This window comes from Lacerta agilis, chromosome 3 (assembly GCF_009819535.1).
Source record: "Lacerta agilis isolate rLacAgi1 chromosome 3, rLacAgi1.pri, whole genome shotgun sequence".
Taxonomy (NCBI): domain Eukaryota; kingdom Metazoa; phylum Chordata; class Lepidosauria; order Squamata; family Lacertidae; genus Lacerta; species Lacerta agilis.
Window position 1 is genome coordinate 80,724,116 of NC_046314.1, and position 16,923 is coordinate 80,741,038.

The window sequence follows — 16,923 nt, forward strand, 5'->3', positions numbered from 1 at the left end:
AGGACCGAGGCCGTTTAGGGCTTTAAATGTCAGCACCAACACTCAGAAATGTACTGGGAGCCAATGTAGCTCTCTGAGGACCGGTGTTATACCGGCGGCCACTCCCAGTCACCAGTCTAGCTGCCGCATTCTGGATTAATTGCAGTTTCCGGGTCACCTTCAAAGGTAGCCCCACGTAGAGCGCATTGCAGTAGTCCAAGCGGGAGATAACTAGAGCATGCACCACTCTGGCGAGACAGTCTGCGGGTAGGTAGGGTCTCAGCCTGTGTACCAGATGGAGCTGGTAGACAGCCGCCCTGGACACAGAATTAACCTGTGCCTCCATGGACGGCTGTGAGTCCAAAATGACTCCCAGGCTATGTACCTGGTCCTTCAGGGGCACAGTTACCCCATTCAGGACCAGGGAATCCCCCACACCCACTCGCACCGCCCCCCCAAAACAGTACTTCTGTCTTGTCAGGTTTCAACCTCAATCTGTTAGCCGCCATCCATCCTCCAACCGCCTCCAGGCACTCACACAGGACCTTCACCGCCTTCGCTGGTTCTGATTTGAAAGAGAGGTAGAGCTGGGTATCATCCGCATACTGATGGACACCCAGCCCAAACACCCTGATGATCTCTCCCAGCGGCTTCATATAGATATTAAAAAGCATGGGAGGATGGAACCCTGAGGCACCCCACAGGTGAGAGCCCAGGGGTCTGAACACTCATCCCCCCCCCACCACTTTCTGCACACGGCCCAGGAGGAAGGAGCGGAACCACTGTATAACAGTGCCCCCAGCTCCCAACCCCTCTAGACGGTCCAGAAGGATGTTATGGTCAATGGTGTCAAAGGCCGCTGAGAGATCCAGCAGAACTAAAAAACAGCTCTCACCTTTGTCCCTAGCCCGCCGGAGATCATCGACCAGCGCAACCAAGGCACTTTCAGTCCCATGATGAGGCCTGAATCCCGATTGGAAGGGATCCAAATGGTCCGCATCCTCCAGGCGTGCTTGGAGTTGTTCAGCAACCACCTGCTCAATCACCTTGCCCAGGAATGGTAGATTTGAGACTGGGCAAAAGTTGGCCATATTGGCCGGGTCTAAAGATGTTTTTTTAAGAAGCAGTTTAATGACCGCCTCTTTCAGCAGGTCTGGGAAGACTCCCTCAAAGAGGGAAGCATTCACCACCCTGCGAAGCCCATCGCCCAGCCGTTCCCGGCTCGCTTTTATTAGCCAGGATGGACAAGGATCAAGGAGACAGGTGGTCGGTTTTGCTTGTCCAAGCAGCCTGTCCACATCCTCGGAGGTAACAGATTGAAATTGATCCCATGAAACATGACTAGACAGGGCTCTAGCACTCTCCCACCCTGGCCCTGCTCCCACGGTGGAGTCTACCTCCTTCCGAATCCGAGCAACTTTATCTGCAAAAAACTTTGCAAAAGCATTGCAGGAGATCTTGGGGTCCCTACCAGGCCCCGATGACGAAGGTGGTTCTGATAAATTGCGAACCACCTGGAAGAGTCTCCTGCTGCTGTTTTCTGCAGATGCAACAGAAACGGCGAAGAAGGCTACCCTGAGGCTACCCAATGATTGGCACCAGATTCAAACTAGGCACAAAAGGGTATCGTATTTTGCGCTCCATAAGACACTTTTTTCTTTCTAAAAAGTAAGGGGAAATGTCTGTGCGTCTTATGAAGCAAATGCTGCACGGAGGAGGGACGGACAGGAGCCACGGCTCCCCTTCCTTCCCTCCTCTGTGGCTCACTTTAAAGCAGCAAAGTGGGACAGGAGCTGCTTACACGGGTGTAAAGCAAGCACAGCGGGAGCCGTGTAATCCCTCTGCCCCCGCACTCGGTCGCCCCATTGGGATGGGCGGGTGCGCGCCACCCCCTTGGGATGATGCTTGCGTGGCTGACGTCCCACGTCCCCACAGGCGACATGCTGCCACGCAAGACCCTCCCTCTGCCACTGGTCTTGCCGGGACAGTAGTACCTTCCTTTGCAGAAGTATGAAATTTGAAGGGCGGCTGTGGTTTGGTCCTTGTATTGTGTATGAAGGTGTGAATTAGGTAGGTTTGACTTTAAATGGGAATTTAATCAGATTTCTCCCTCATTCCTCCCTCATATGAAAGCCCCCAAGAGCTCTCTGCAATGAACAAAAAGGAATAAAGTCCCACTTCTTTTGGTTTTATTAAAATAATTGTGTAGGGCCAAACCATACAGTCCTTAGAACTAAGGGACTCAATGTGGGAAGCTCATATATTTCCATTGCTTGTCCCCCTTACTAGGGGATAAAGTCTCTCTTCATTTGTTAATGACAGTGATGGTGGTTCTTAATGCCACTGTTGACTGCTGTTCACTTTACATGGTTGAAATATTATTCTAATATACCGGTAGTTCATTAAATAGTTTAGTACAACATTTAATTCAGAATATTTTTTTTCTTGTTTTCCGCCTCTAAAAACTAGGCACATCTTATGGTCGGGTGTGTCTTATGGAGCGAAAGATTCTTCACACAGACAATAATGCACTTATAGAACAAGATGTGGTGATGCCCCCCAATTTAAGATGGCTCTAAATGGAATTGGAATTCATGAAGGAAAGAATTTTCAACAGTTAGCAGCCACAACAGGTAAATAGGACCACCAGGCTAAGAAGCAGTACTGAACACCAGTTGTTGGGTGCCAACAGTGGGAAAGGGCTACGCTTGTGGACTTTTCAACAATCATCTGGCTGGCCAGTGTTGAAAACAGAACTCTGAGCTAGATGGCCCTTTCATCTGATCCAGAAAGGCTTCTTTTATAGTCTCTGTCATCAACACAGTCCCCTCTGGAAACAGTCAATCATGAACATTAACTAGTGCAGCTAAGAAAATAGGTAGAAGACAATACAATACACACACACACAAATAAGGTGAAAACAAAATAAAATAAAAAATTCCTTCCAGTAGCACCTTAGAGACCAACTAAGTTTGTTCTTGGTATGAGCTTTCGTGTGCATGCACACTTCTTCAGATAAGGTGGTGTTAGTTTGCTAGAAACAGAGGAAGTGGAATCTCTAGATAGCTCAGCAAAGAGAAAAGTGGGATCTCCATATAACAGAGGGATCTTGTTGCTGAACTAACACAAAAAATACTGATTGCAAATTCCTTATTCAGCTTGTCACTGGGTTTCCCCTGCTATATATAAACTGCAGAAGTATTAACAACCAGAGATGATTACGGTGGCAGGTGCAAGCCTGATTTTCTGCTAAAAATTTCTCAAAAGTAGCAATGCCACACCACTTGCTTTGCATTCACTTCCTTACTTCACCACATGCTCCAGGATCTGAAGACCAAAGTGTCTGACAATAGCAGTCTGTGTTATCTCGGCCAACTTCAGTCCACAGGGAACACATACTGGGCTCTTTTCTTTAAACTCTTCACAGAACTGAAAAAGAGCAAGAATTATTTTTTTAAGCAAGCAAGAACATTCATATTTAATTATGCATTACATTTATATCCTGCCTTTCCTCCAATGAGCTCAGGCATCCCACATAATAATAATAATAATAATAATAATTTATTATTTGTACCCCGCCCATCTGGCTGGGTCTCCCCAGCCACTCTGGGCGGCTTCCATCAAACATTAAAATACATTTAAAATATCACAGTTTAAAAACTTCCCTAAACAGGGCTGCCTTTAGGAATTTTCTGAATGTCAGGTAGTTGTTTATTCCCTTGACTTCTGATGGGAGGGCGTTCCACAGGGCAGGCGCCACTACCGAGAAGGCCCTCTGCCTGGTTCCCTGTAGTTTTGCTTCTCGCAGTGAGGGAACCGACAGAAGGCCCTCGGCGCTGGATCTCAGTGTCCGGGCTGAATGATGGGGGTGGAGACGCTCCTTCAGGTATACAGGACCGAGGCCGTTTAGGGCTTTAAAGGTCAGCACCAACACTTTGAATTGTGCTCGGAAACGTACTGGGAGCCAATGTAGATCTCTCAGGACCGGTGTTATGTGGTCCCGGCGGCCCCTCCCAGTCACCAGTCTAGCTGCCGCATTCTGGATTAATTGCAGTTTCCGGGTCACCTTCAAAGGAAGCCCCACATAGAGCGCATTGCAGTAGTCCAAGCGGGAGATAACTAGAGCATGTACCACTCTGGCGAGACAGTCCGCGGGCAGGTAGGGTCTCAGCCTGCGTACCAGATGGAGCTGGTAGACAGCCGCCCTGGACACAGAATGAACCTGTGCCTCCATGGACAGCTGCGAGTCCAAAATGACTCCCAGGCTGCGCACCTGGTCCTTCAGGGGCACAGTTACCCCATTCAGGACCAGGGAGTCCCCCACACCCACTCGCCCCCTATCCCCCAAAAACAGTACTTCTGTCTTGTCAGGATTCAACCTCAATCTGTTAGCCGCCATCCATCCTCCAACCGCCTCCAGGCACTCACACAGGACCTTCACGGCCTTCACTGGTTCTGATTTAAAAGAGAGGTAGAGCTGGGTATCATCCGCATACTGATGAACACCCAGCCCAAACCCCCTGATGATCTCTCCCAGCGGCTTCATATAGATATTAAAAAGCATGGGGGAGAGGACGGAACCCTGAGGCACCCCACAGGTGAGAGCCCAGGGGTCTGAACACTCATCCCCCATCACCACTTTCTGAACACGGCCCAGAAGGAAGGAGCGGAACCACTGTATAACAGTGCCCCCAGCTCCCAACCCCTCTAGCCGGTCCAGAAGGATGTTATGGTCGATGGTGTCAAAGGCCGCTGAGAGATCCAGCAGAACTAGGAAACAGCTCTCACCTTTGTCCCTAGCCCGCCGGAGATCATCGACCAGCGCGACCAAGGCAGTTTCAGTCCCATGATGAGGCCTGAATCCCGATTGGAAGGGATCCAAATGGTCCGCATCCTCCAGGCGTGCCTGGAGTTGTTCCGCAACCACCCGCTCAATCACCTTGCCCAAGAATGGTAAATTTGAGACTGGGCGATAGTTGGCCATATTGGCCGGGTCTAAAGATGTTTTTTTAAGAAGCGGTTTAATGACCGCCTCCTTCAGCGGGTATGGGAAGACTCCCTCACAGAGGGAAGCGTTCACCACCCCGCGGAGCCCATCGCCCAGTCCTTCCCGGCTCGCTTTTATTAGCCAGGATGGGCAAGGATCAAGGACACAGGTGGTTGGTTTCACTCGTCCAAGCAGCCTGTCCACATCCTCGGAGGTAACAGATTGAAATTGATCCCATGAAACATGACTAGACAGAGCTCTAGCACTCTCCCGCCCCAGCCCCGCTCCCACGGTGGAATCTACCTCCTTCCGAATCTGAGCGACTTTATCTGCAAAAAACTTTGCAAAAGCATTGCAGGAGATCTTGGGGTCCCTACCAGGCCCCGATGACGATGGTGGTTCTGCTAAACTGCGAACCACCTGGAAGAGTCTCCTGCTGCTGTTTTCTGCAGATGCAATAGAAACGGTGAAGAAGGCCCTCTTCGCCGTTGCCATTGCCACTTGGTAGGCTCGAAGTTGAGCTCTAGCCAGTGTCCGGTCAGATTCAGAATGAGTTTTCCGCCACCGGCGCTCTAGCCGTCTCAGCGACTGTTTCATCGCCCTCAGCTCCGGGGAAAACCACGGGGCTGTCCGGGCTCCATGCAATCGGAGAGGGCGCTTCGGAGCCAGACAGTCAATAGCCCTGGTTAACTCCACGTTCCAGCGGGTCACCAGGGAATCAACTGAAAGGCCATCAACATGGGATAAAACATCCCCCACCACTCTCTGGAAGCCCATTGGATCCATTAAGTAGTGGGGGCGGACCATCCTAATTGGTCCTACCTCCCGGCAGAGGGGAAAGGTCGCGGAGAAGTCCAGTTGGACCAGGAAGTGATCTGACCATGGCACTTCTTTTGTTTCACTTTTACTTAATGTCAGATCACTAACATCCATAGAGGTGAATACCAGGTCTAAGGCATGTCCGCGGCTATGAGTTGGGCCAAACTTATTCAGGGACAGCCCCATGGAGGCCATGCTTTCCACGAAGTCCCGAGCGGCCCCTTGTAAGGTCGTGTCGGCATGGATATTAAAGTCCCCCAAGACAACCAAGCTAGGTGTCTCCAGGAGCACATCCGCCACGACCTGAAGCAGCTCGGACAGGGAATCCTTGGTGCAGCGGGGAGGTCGGTACACCAAAAGGAATCCTGTACTGCCCCTATTGCCCAACTTCCAGAACATGCACTCAGAAAACTCGGTCTTCCCAATAGGACGCCTGGTGCAAACTAATGACTTCCTAAAAATCACTGCAACCCCCCCCTCCCCGCCCAGATGGCCTGGGTTGCTGTGCGTAAGAGAAACCTGGTGGGCAAGCAGCGGCAAGGACAGGCCCATCTGCTTCATCCAACCAAGTCTCTGTTACACATGCCAGGTCAAATCCTCCATCCACAATCAAGTCGTGGATGGCAGTAGTTTTGTTCATCATTGACCTGGCATTACACAGCAACACTTTCAGGTCATGTGGGTATCCCTTGTTGATTCCAGTATCCGTCCGGTCAGGACCAGACCCGGAGGCAGGGATAGTCCTCAAACAACGACTAAGCCTGCCTCCTCGGTAATGACATGGTCTGGTTTTAGCGTGACTCCTCCTCCTGCCCATGATCACTGAGATCGGGTGTACTAGTGCATCCCCCCCTGTGGAACATGCCCCAGCCATTCTGTTGGCTGAGGCCCACTCCCAGGCAGCTCTGATCCCACCCCTTAAAACAAAACAAAACTATACAACAACCAATAAAACAAAACAGAACAATTATACTAAAATTAATCCCCAACAAAATATCCACCCCACCCAGCCACCCCCCCCCCAACAACCCAAAAGGAGAAAAAAAAAAAAGGAGGGGAAAAATTGAAATGCCATCGACAGCTTAAGGACATTTTCTAGCCCCACTCTCCAAGCACTAGAGTGTCATTTTTATGGCTGGGAGTGTGAGGTTTGGGCCCCGCCCCCTAGGCCAGCTGGAAAAGGCCTTGGAAGGGAGCAGGCCTTGCAGTCCTCACCACAGCCACTGATGGTCCCAGGTCTCACTGCAGCAGGAGTCCTTTTCATAGCTGGAGTGTGAGGCTTGGGCCCCGCCCCCTAGGCCAGCTGGAAAAGGCCTTGGAAGGGAGCAGGCCCTGCAGTCCTCACCACAGCCGCTGATGGTCCCAGGTCTCACTGCAGCAGGAGTCCTTTTTATAGCTGGCGTGTGAGGCTTGGGCCCCGCCCCCTAGGCCAGCTGGAAAAGGCCTTGGAAGGGAGCAGGCCCTGCAGTCCTCACCACAGCCGCTGATGGTCCCAGGTCTCACTGCAGCAGGAGTCCTTTTTATAGCTGGAGTGTGAGGCTTGGGCCCCGCCCCCTAGGCCAGCTGGAAAAGGCCTTGGAAGGGAGCAGGCCCTGCAGTCCTCACCACAGCCGCTGATGGTCCCAGGTCTCACTGCAGCAGGAGTCCTTTTTATAGCTGGCGTGTGAGGCTTGGGCCCCGCCCCCTAGGCCAGCTGGAAAAGGCCTTGGAAGGGAGCAGGCCCTGCAGTCCTCACCATAGCCGCTGATGGTCCCAGGTCTCACTGCAGCAGGAGTCCTTTTTATAGCTGGCGTGTGAGGCTTGGGCCCCGCCCCCTAGGCCAGCTGGAAAAGGCCTTGGAAGGGAGCAGGCCCTGCAGTCCTCACCACAGCCGCTGATGGTCCCAGGTCTCACTGCAGCAGGAGTCCTTTTTATAGCTGGAGTGTGAGGCTTGGGCCCCGCCCCCTAGGCCAGCTGGAAAAGGCCTTGGAAGGGAGCAGGCCCTGCAGTCCTCACCACAGCCGCTGATGGTCCCAGGTCTCACTGCAGCAGGAGTCCTTTTTATAGCTGGCGTGTGAGGCTTGGGCCCCGCCCCCTAGGCCAGCTGGAAAAGGCCTTGGAAGGGAGCAGGCCCTGCAGTCCTCACCACAGCCGCTGATGGTCCCAGGTCTCACTGCAGCAGGAGTCCTTTTTATAGCTGGAGTGTGAGGCTTGGGCCCCGCCCCCTAGGCCAGCTGGAAAAGGCCTTGGAAGGGAGCAGGCCCTGCAGTCCTCACCACAGCCGCTGATGGTCCCAGGTCTCACTGCAGCAGGAGTCCTTTTTATAGCTGGAGTGTGAGGCTTGGGCCCCGCCCCCTAGGCCAGCTGGAAAAGGCCTTGGAAGGGAGCAGGCCCTGCAGTCCTCACCACAGCCGCTGATGGTCCCAGGTCTCACTGCAGCAGGAGTCCTTTTTATAGCTGGAGTGTGAGGCTTGGGCCCCGCCCCCTAGGCCAGCTGGAAAAGGCCTTGGAAGGGAGCAGGCCCTGCAGTCCTCACCACAGCCGCTGATGGTCCTTCCCCAACATGGCTCTTCCCCAACCTTTTATCCTTACCATAACCCTGTGAAGTAGGTTAGGCAGAGATGCATAACAGAAGGTTTGAACCTGGGTCTCCACAACCCTAGTCTACCCATTACACTACACTGGCTCAAAAAATATCCGCCCTCTAAGATAATGCAGAGAAAGATGTGTGAGAAGACCAGTGCTTGGTTTTCAAATAAACTGTTCCTCGAAAGGAAACCCCCTCACACTTGTTTTGAGAATACAAAGGGCTTGTTAAAGCAACAAAGCATATGGTACTGTAATGTGCACCAACAGTCAAAACTCTGAAGCATATACAGTGGTACCTCAGGTTACATACGCTTCAGGTTACAGACGCTTCAGGTTACAGACTCCGCTAACCCAGAAATAACACTTCAGGTTAAGAACTTTGCTTCAGGATAAGAACAGAAATTGTGCTCTGGCGGAGCAGCGGCAGCGGGCGGCCCCATTAGCTAAAGTGGTGCTTCAGGTTAAGAACAGTTTCAGGTTAAGATGGACCTCCAGAAAGAATTAAGTTCTTAACCCGAGGTACCACTGTAATGGCTTTGAATGCAACCTTTAGGGTTTATAACCAATAAAACTGCTGTTCTTACTACTCCTTTTTCACTTTCTATTTTAATATGTGAAACATACACACAAATCTCAGTGGTCTCCCCCTTCCCCCATACTTGTGGGGGTTTTTCCACGTAAGAACCAATAAGCTCTGTGCTACAAAGAAAACTGCGCACACGTCAAATTACGTCCACTTCAGTTTTATTTTGCCTGTCTTCTCTCTGGTAATTTCATTTATTGTGTCAATTCACAAAGCTTGTAACCAAAACCATTCTCCCTTCACCAAGTTAGGGCACTTCTCCTCAACTGTATATATACAAAATATTTTTTTTAAAAAAATCCTTCCAGTAGCACCTTAGAGACCAACTAAGTTTGTTATTGGTATGAGCTTTCATTTGCATGCACGCTTCTTCAGATATATATTCTTCAGTCTATATACAGTAATTTCTTGTTTTCTGCATCAACCTCAAGTTGCTAGATATTACATTAAAGACTCTCTGCTATTCCCTCATATAAGTCTCTTATCTCTCTAGTTTCTCTCGCTGCTATTTATGCCTCTTTTATTCCGTTTTCCTACTCCTGTCATTCCACAACCATTATGCCACCAACATCTTTCCCCTCCTGGTTTAACACTCTTTGCAGAAATCCTGCTTCTCTGGGGCTACCCCAGTATCACCTTGACTGAAAATGGAAATGCAAACAATGTTATTTTACTTAATCCAGGGTTATGTCATCACCTTTAATTATGGCAGGGCTCCTCTGTGCACAAAACAGAGAGAACCTACCGTATATACCTGTGTATAAGCCGACTTTTTCAGCCCATTTTTTGGGCTGAAAAAGCCGCCCTCGGCTTATACTCGGGTGAAGCGGGTGGCTGCAGAGGGACAAGCGGCAAGAAAGGGATCCTTTCTTGCTGCTTGTCTCCCCTGCCCTGCCGATCCCGCATCTGTGACTGCTCTCTGATCCCTCGTCCTGCGGGGAGGGAAAAGTGGGGAGAAAGCGTTCCTGGCCGCTTTTCTCTCCCCATGCCTTGCGCAGAGCACGCACAGCACCGAGGGATTGGAGAACCGCTGCGCTGAGACTCTCTGATCCTGTGCCTGCTCTGCGCAAGGCATTGGGGAGGGAAAAACAGGGAGAAAGTGCTCCTCAATGCTTTTTCCTTTTCGATGCCTTGTGCGAGGATCGCCTCTTCCTCCTCCTCCCGTCCCTTCTCCACGAAGAGGAACAGAGGTAGCGAAGGTGGCAGCGGGAGCAGGAGGAGGACAAGTATCGAGCAGGCGCGCGAGCCGGCTCAGTCCCAGAGAGCCTGTTGCTTTTGCCCCCATCCCATCCCAGCTCAGTCCGCCATAGAAACTGCCCACCCTGAAACTATCCACCCCTGAAACCTTCCCAGAATCTGCCCCCTTAATTCCTCCCTGAATATGCCCCCTCCCCGAGCCCTCCCTGTAAAGAAACACTTTCTTTCCAAGCCCTCCCTCTTAACCCCTGCCCATCCCAGCTCTGCCCACTGTAGCAACTGCGCTGAGACTCTATGATCCTGTGCCTGCTCTGCGCAACGCATCGGGGAGGGGAAAGCGGGGAGAAAGTGCTCCTCGATGTTTTTTTCCTCTCCGATGCCTTGCACAGAGCAGTCACTGCTCTGTGCAAGGATCGCCTCTTCCTCCTCCTCCCGTCCCTTCTAGCGACGGGGGCAGCGGGAGCAGGAGGAGGACGAGTATCGAGCAGGCGCGCGAGCCGGCTCAGTCCCAGAGAGCCTGTTGCTTTTGCCCCCATGCCATCCCAGCTCAGTCCGCCATAGAAACTGCCCACCCTGAAACTATCCACCCCTGAAACCTTCCCAGAATCTGCCCCCTTAATTCCTCCCTGAATATGCCCCCTCCCCCTGAGCCCTCCCTGTAAAGAAACACTTTCTTTCCAAGCCTTCCCTCTTAACCCCTTCCCCCATCCCAGCTCTGCCCACCCTAGAAACTACCCACCCTGAAATTTTCCCAGAATATGCCCCCTTGCCCCTGATGCCCTCCCTAAATATGCCCCACCCACCCCTGAAACCTTCCCAGAATCTGCCCCCTTCCCCCTTAATCCATTCCAGAATCTCCCCCCCTAATTCCTGCCTAAATATGCCCCCTCCCCCTGAGCCCTCCCTGTAAAGAGACCCTTTCTTTCCAAGCCTTCCCTCTTAACCCCTGCCCATCCCAGCTCTGCCCACCCTAGAAACTGCCCCCATCCCAGCTCTGCCCACCCTAGAAACTGCCCACCCTGAAACTTTCCCAGAATATGCCCCCTTGCCTCTCATGCCCTCCCTAAATATGCCCCACCCACCCTGAAACCTTCCCAGAATCTGCCCCCTTCCCCCTTAATCCATTCCAGAATCTCCCCCCTTAATTCCTCCCTGAATATGCCCCCTCCCCCTGAGCCCTCCCTGTAAAGAGACCCTTTCTTTCCAACCCTTCCCTCTTAACCCCTGCCCATCCCAGCTCTGCCCACCCTAGAAACTGCCCACTCTGAAACTTTCCCAGAATATGCCCCCTTGCCCCTGATGCCCTTCCTAAATATGCCCCACGCACCCCTTAATCCATCCTAGAATCTGCCCCTCCCCCCAAAACCTTCCCAAAATATTCCCCTTGCCCCCTGAAATGTACCCACAATATGCCCCCTTACCCCCTGAGCCCTCCCTGTAAGAGACCCTTTCTTTCCAAGCCTTTTATTGGTATTTATTTTTATTTTTGAAATTTACCAGTAGCTGCTGCATTTCCCACCCTCGGCTTATGCTTAAGTCAATAAGTTTTCCCAGTTTTTTGTGGTCAAATTAGGTGCCTCGGCTTATATTTGCGTCGGCTTATACTCACGTATATACGGTATTCAAGTAGAATCATAGAATCATAGAGTTGGAAGAGACCACAAGGGCCATCCAGTCCAACCCCCTGCCAAGCAGGAAACACCATCAAAGCATTCCTGACAGATGGGCTGTCAAGCCTCTGCTTAAAGACCTCCAAATAAGGAGACTCCACCACACTCCTTGGCAGCAAATTCCACTGTCGAACAGCTCTTACTGTCAGGAAGTTCTTCCTAATGTTTAGGTGGAATCTTCTTTCTTGTATAGTGGTACCTCACAAGACGAATGCCTCGCGCAACAAAAAACTTGCTAGACGAAAGGGTTTTTCGATTTTTTAGGTGACTCGCAAGACGAATTTTTCTATGGCCATTTTCTATGACATTCGTCTTGCATTCATCTTGCGCAGTACTAATGTAAGAAGAAGCGCGGTGGCGGGAACCTGAAACGGAGCGGCTCCTCCTCCTCGTCTTCGCCGCGGCTCTTGGAGGGAATCTTTTGTGGCAGCGCTGGGAGGAGAGCGGCGACGGCTGAGGCGGGAGAAACAGGGCGCAGCTCCGCCACCCTTCCCTCCCTCCGGCTCCCCCTTCCCGGTCAGGACGCGGCGGAGGGAGTCTTTTGTGGCAGCGCTGGGAGGAGAGCAGCGATGGCTGAGGCGGGAGAAGCAGGGCACAGCTCCGCCGCCCTTCCCTCCCTCCCTCCAGCTCTCCCTTCCTGGTCAGGACGTGGCAGCCTCTTTCCTGCCCCGCCGTCTAAGGGGAAAAGCAGGACGAAGCTGAGAGTCGCTGCTGCTGCTGCTGGCAACAGGCAGCAGTCCCGACTTTTTATGCCCATAGGAACGCATTAATTAAATTTCAATGCATTCCTATGGGAAACCGTGCTTCGCAAGATGAAATTTTCGCAAAACGAAACGACTCACGGAACGAATTAATTTCGTCTTGCGAGGTACCACTGTAGTTTGAATCCATTGCTCCATGTCCGCTTCTCTGGAGCAGCAGAAAACAACCTTTCTCCCTCCTCTGTATGACATCCTTTTATATATATGAACATGGCTATCATATCACCAACTATGGCAAGTTCTTAAAGAAATGGGAGTGCCGGATCACCTCATTTGTCTCCTGAGAAATCTCTATGTGGGACAAGAAGCTACAGTTAGAACTGGATATGGAACAACTGATTGGTTCAAAATTGGGAAAGGAGTATGACAAGGCTGTATATTGTCTCCCTGCTTATTTAATTTATATGCAGAATTCATCATGCGAAAGGCTGGACTGGATGAATCCCAAACCGGAATTAAGATTGCCGGAAAAAATATCAACAACCTCAGATATGCTGATGACACTACCTTGATGGCAGAAAGTGAGGAGGAATTAAAGAACCTTTTAATGAGGGTGAAAGAGGAGCGCAAAATATGGTCTGAAGCTCAACATCAAAAAAACTAAGATCATGGCCACTGGTCCCATCACCTCCTGGCAAATAGAAGGGGAAGAAATGGAGGCAGTGAGAGATTTCACTTTTTTGGGTTCCACGATCACTGCAGATGGTGACAGCAGTCACGAAATTAGAAGACGCCTGCTTCTTGGGAGAAAAGCAATGACAAACCTAGACAGCATCTTAAAAAGCAAAGACATCACCTTGCCGACAAAGGTCCGTATAGTTAAAGCTATGGTTTTCCCAGTAGTAATGTACGGAAGTGAGAGCTGGACCATCAAGAAGGCTGATCGCCGAAGAATTGATGCTTTTGAATTATGGTGCTGGAGGAGACTCTTGAGAGTCCCATGGACTGCAAGAAGATCAAACCTATCCATTCTGAAGGAAATCAGCCCTGAGTGCTCACTAGAAGGACAGATCCTGAAGTTGAGGCTCCAGTACTTTGGCCACCTCATGAGAAGAGAAGACTCCCTAGAAAAGACCCTGATGTTGGGAAAGATGGAGGGCACAAGGAGAAGAGGACGACAGAGGATGAGATGGTTGGACAGTGTTCTCGAAGCTACTAACATGAGTTTGGCCAAACTGCGAGAGGCAGTGAAGGATAGGCGTGCCTGGCGTGCTCTGGTCCATGGGGTCACGAAGAGTCGGACACGACTGAACGACTGAACAACAACAATCATATCACCCCTTAACCTTCTCTTCTCCAGGCTAAACATACCCAGCTCCCTAAGCCGTTCCTCATAAGGCATCGTTTCCAGGCCTTTGACCATTTTGGTTGCCCTCCTCTGGACACGTTCCAGCTTGTCAGTATCCTTCTTGAACTGTGGTGCCCAGAACTGGACACAGTATTCCAGGTGAGGTCTGACCAGAGCAGAATACAGTGGTACTATTACTTCCCTTGATCTAGATGCTATACTCCTATTGATGCAGCCTAGAATTGCACTGGCTTTTTAAGCTGCTGCATCACACTGTTGACTCATGTCAAGTTTATGGTCTACCAAGACTCTTAGATCCTTTTCACATGTACTGCTCTCAACCCAGGTGTTACCCATCCTGTAATTGTGTCCTTCATTTTTTTTACCCAAGAGTAGTACTTTAAATACCAGGGCGGTATTTAATTTTTTCCCAAGTTTACTACTTTAAATACTAGGGCAGTACAGTGTTTGGACCTAGTGGGTCCCCACTCTGCCACGAAGCTAACTGGGTGATCTTGGCCCAGTCACTACCTCTCAGGCTAACCTACCTCACAGGGTTGTCATCAGGACAAAATGGGGAACAGGTAAACTATGTACACCACCTCGAACTTCTTGGAGCTGCCTTCCCCAGCACTTCTACTACTTGATAGTTTTGGCATATTCTGGAACCAAACCTTTTGTGTCTTTTGTAGGAAATGTATACTTTTTGTGCATTCTGCAATGGGATATAAATGCAACACAGAAACAAAACAAGAAACTGGTGTGGTTTACATGACTTCACCTGTTGATTTTTAATTTGTCAGCACAGTTTGACTCTTGGGTGGGGGATGGAGTGAGAGAAAGGAGGAGGAAGGTGGCAATCCCAATATAGCACCCCCCCCCCCACCAAAGCATTCTTTCCCAGTGGCGTACAGAGCCGCTTTGCCGCCTGGAGCAGCAAATGCGGGGGCACCTCCCGGGGGTGGGGTGCCGCTCCATAGCGCGTGCCTCGTGACGTCATGACACATGCACGCTACGGACGGACTGCGCAAGTGCGCACATGCGCAGTCTGTCCCGGATGCCGGGTGAGAGCAGCCCGTCCATGCAGCAGCTGCTCGCATGGCAATTCGCAAGGCTGCCGGGCATGAGCAGCCGCATGGACGGGCAGCCTTAGCACATGCCCAGTCCGTCCTGGATGCCGGGCACAAGCGGCACCCCGTCCGTGCGATGGCTGCTCACACGGTAACTCATAAGGCTGCAGCGCACAAGCAGAGAGTTGCCATGCAAGTATCCACCACACGGAAGTGGAGCCAGGCGACGGCTTGGGAGTCGCGGGGTGGTGGCGGCGGCGCTGAGTGTCACCCCCCTCCAGGCTGGAACAGGGGGGCATGCCACTCTCAACGCCCCCACCTTGCTACACCACTGTTCTTTCCCCTTTTCTATCTGCCTTGCACTGTCGATATCGCACGCATTGGGCACACTCACACATTGCCACACTCCCAGGTCAGCAGCGTGGAGAGTCGGCGGAGAAGGCAAGGTTGTTGTTGTTTTTTGCAGGTTTTTTGCTCCCGCTCACGACTGCAGGAAGCTGGCCATGCAGGATACTCAGCCCCCTGCAATGGAGACACCCGGCCACGTGGGCCCCAGGGCGGGCGAGCGAGCGAAGGGGGCAGCATGGCCGTGGAGCGACACCACACTCTGCAAGAAGAGAGGTCAAGGCTCCCCACGGGGCAACCCCTTTCGAAAGCCGAGAGGCCTCGGGGAGCAGAAACCGCCGCAGTTTCTGCTTTGCATATGGAAAGCCAACGAGGCACGACCTGCAGCATCCGAAGGAGGAGCAGCGATGCGAGAGGCGCACGGGAGTCCCAAGCTGCCGCCGTCGCCGGCCATGTGTCTGTCTGCCTGCCTGCCTGCCTGCCACCCAACCCGGCTCCTCAGGCGGCCACCCACCCAAAAAACAACCCCGCGCCCGGCCTCAGGGGGATCTTCGAGCCTTTGCGCGCGGGAGGCGGAGGCGCGACGGTACCTTGAGGGCCTCCAGGCGGTACCGCTGCGTGGAGGCCGGGTCCATCATCACCGTCACCGCCTTCACGAGCTGCTCGCAGAGGTTGTTCACCGGGTCCCACGACATGGCGCTGCGGGGCTGGGGTGGGGGCAGGGTGGGGAGCGGGGGGAGAGGAAAGCAGCTGTTGCCCGGGGCAACCGGGCTCGGGGAGAGTAAGGGGAGCTACGCTACGCCGGCTGCGACGACCAAAGTGGGGCAGTGCGCAGGCGCAGGCGACCCCGGCGACCTTTTTTCGCACACGCTTCCTAAACGCCGCCAGTGAATGCGATAGTAGCTCTACGATCGTCATGTAGAGATAGGAAAGCTTAGAGAGGCTTCGTTGTTTGACGTGGAACTTTCGGGTTGCTTCTGGCTCGCTCCTGTAATCTCCCCCCCCCCTTTTAGCCCACGCATCTTTCTCATAAAGCAAGACTTGAACTAGAACTAACACCTCTCTCTGCCTCCACTTTTTATTGGAGGGGGGGAATACTTTGCCGCCCCGTTCAGCTAACATAATGGATTTCAGCTAGTTCTAGTTTTATTTTCTTCCTAGGAACGAAAGTAACTATTTCCCTAGAAAGTAACTCTTTCAGCTAGTTTTATGACGTGTAGTGATAGAATTGTAAAGTAATGCATGCGTGCTTTTTTTTTTTTTAAATGGGGTTACTGTCAGCTTCCACTGTCCCTGAACGAGCAGCTGTCACTTTTATCCCTCTCCGAAGTGATCACACGACGGGGGGTGGAATCCAGAAAGTCCACTGAGCAGCTCAAGGAATTGCCAGTCTAACATTTCTACTTCTATCTTCCCCGCTAGTTTGGAGAAGGAGAGTCGCGTCACGTTGTCCCTGAAAGAATGACGTAATCTATATCCTTCCACTAGGGGCCGAGGGAAATCCGTTCTCGGTCTATCTATCCCGTGGCCTTATTTCCCCCTCCCGAAGACTACATTTCCCAATATGCATTGCTGTATAACCAACTGCGTTCGAGGCGCGCAGGTAGTTAAAGCCATGCTGGGAGTTGTATTCCCTTAGGCGTGAAGGCGGGAGTT

At 51.9% G+C, this 16,923-nt stretch overlaps 1 protein-coding gene across 1 annotated transcript in view; it reads right to left on the reverse strand.

The window, feature by feature from the left end:
* The window catches only part of XPO5 (exportin 5), a 49,109-nt gene extending 33,094 nt beyond the window's left edge, over positions 1-16,015 (reverse strand). Inside the window, exons 1-2 of the mRNA XM_033144524.1 lie at positions 15,858-16,015; positions 3,287-3,408 (exon numbers count right to left, since the gene is read on the reverse strand). Coding sequence (XP_033000415.1) covers positions 3,287-3,408; positions 15,858-15,962 — 227 coding nt within the window. The 5' untranslated portion in view covers positions 15,963-16,015. The remainder of the gene's footprint in view (positions 1-3,286; positions 3,409-15,857) is intronic.
* Positions 16,016-16,923: the final 908 nt, after the last annotated feature.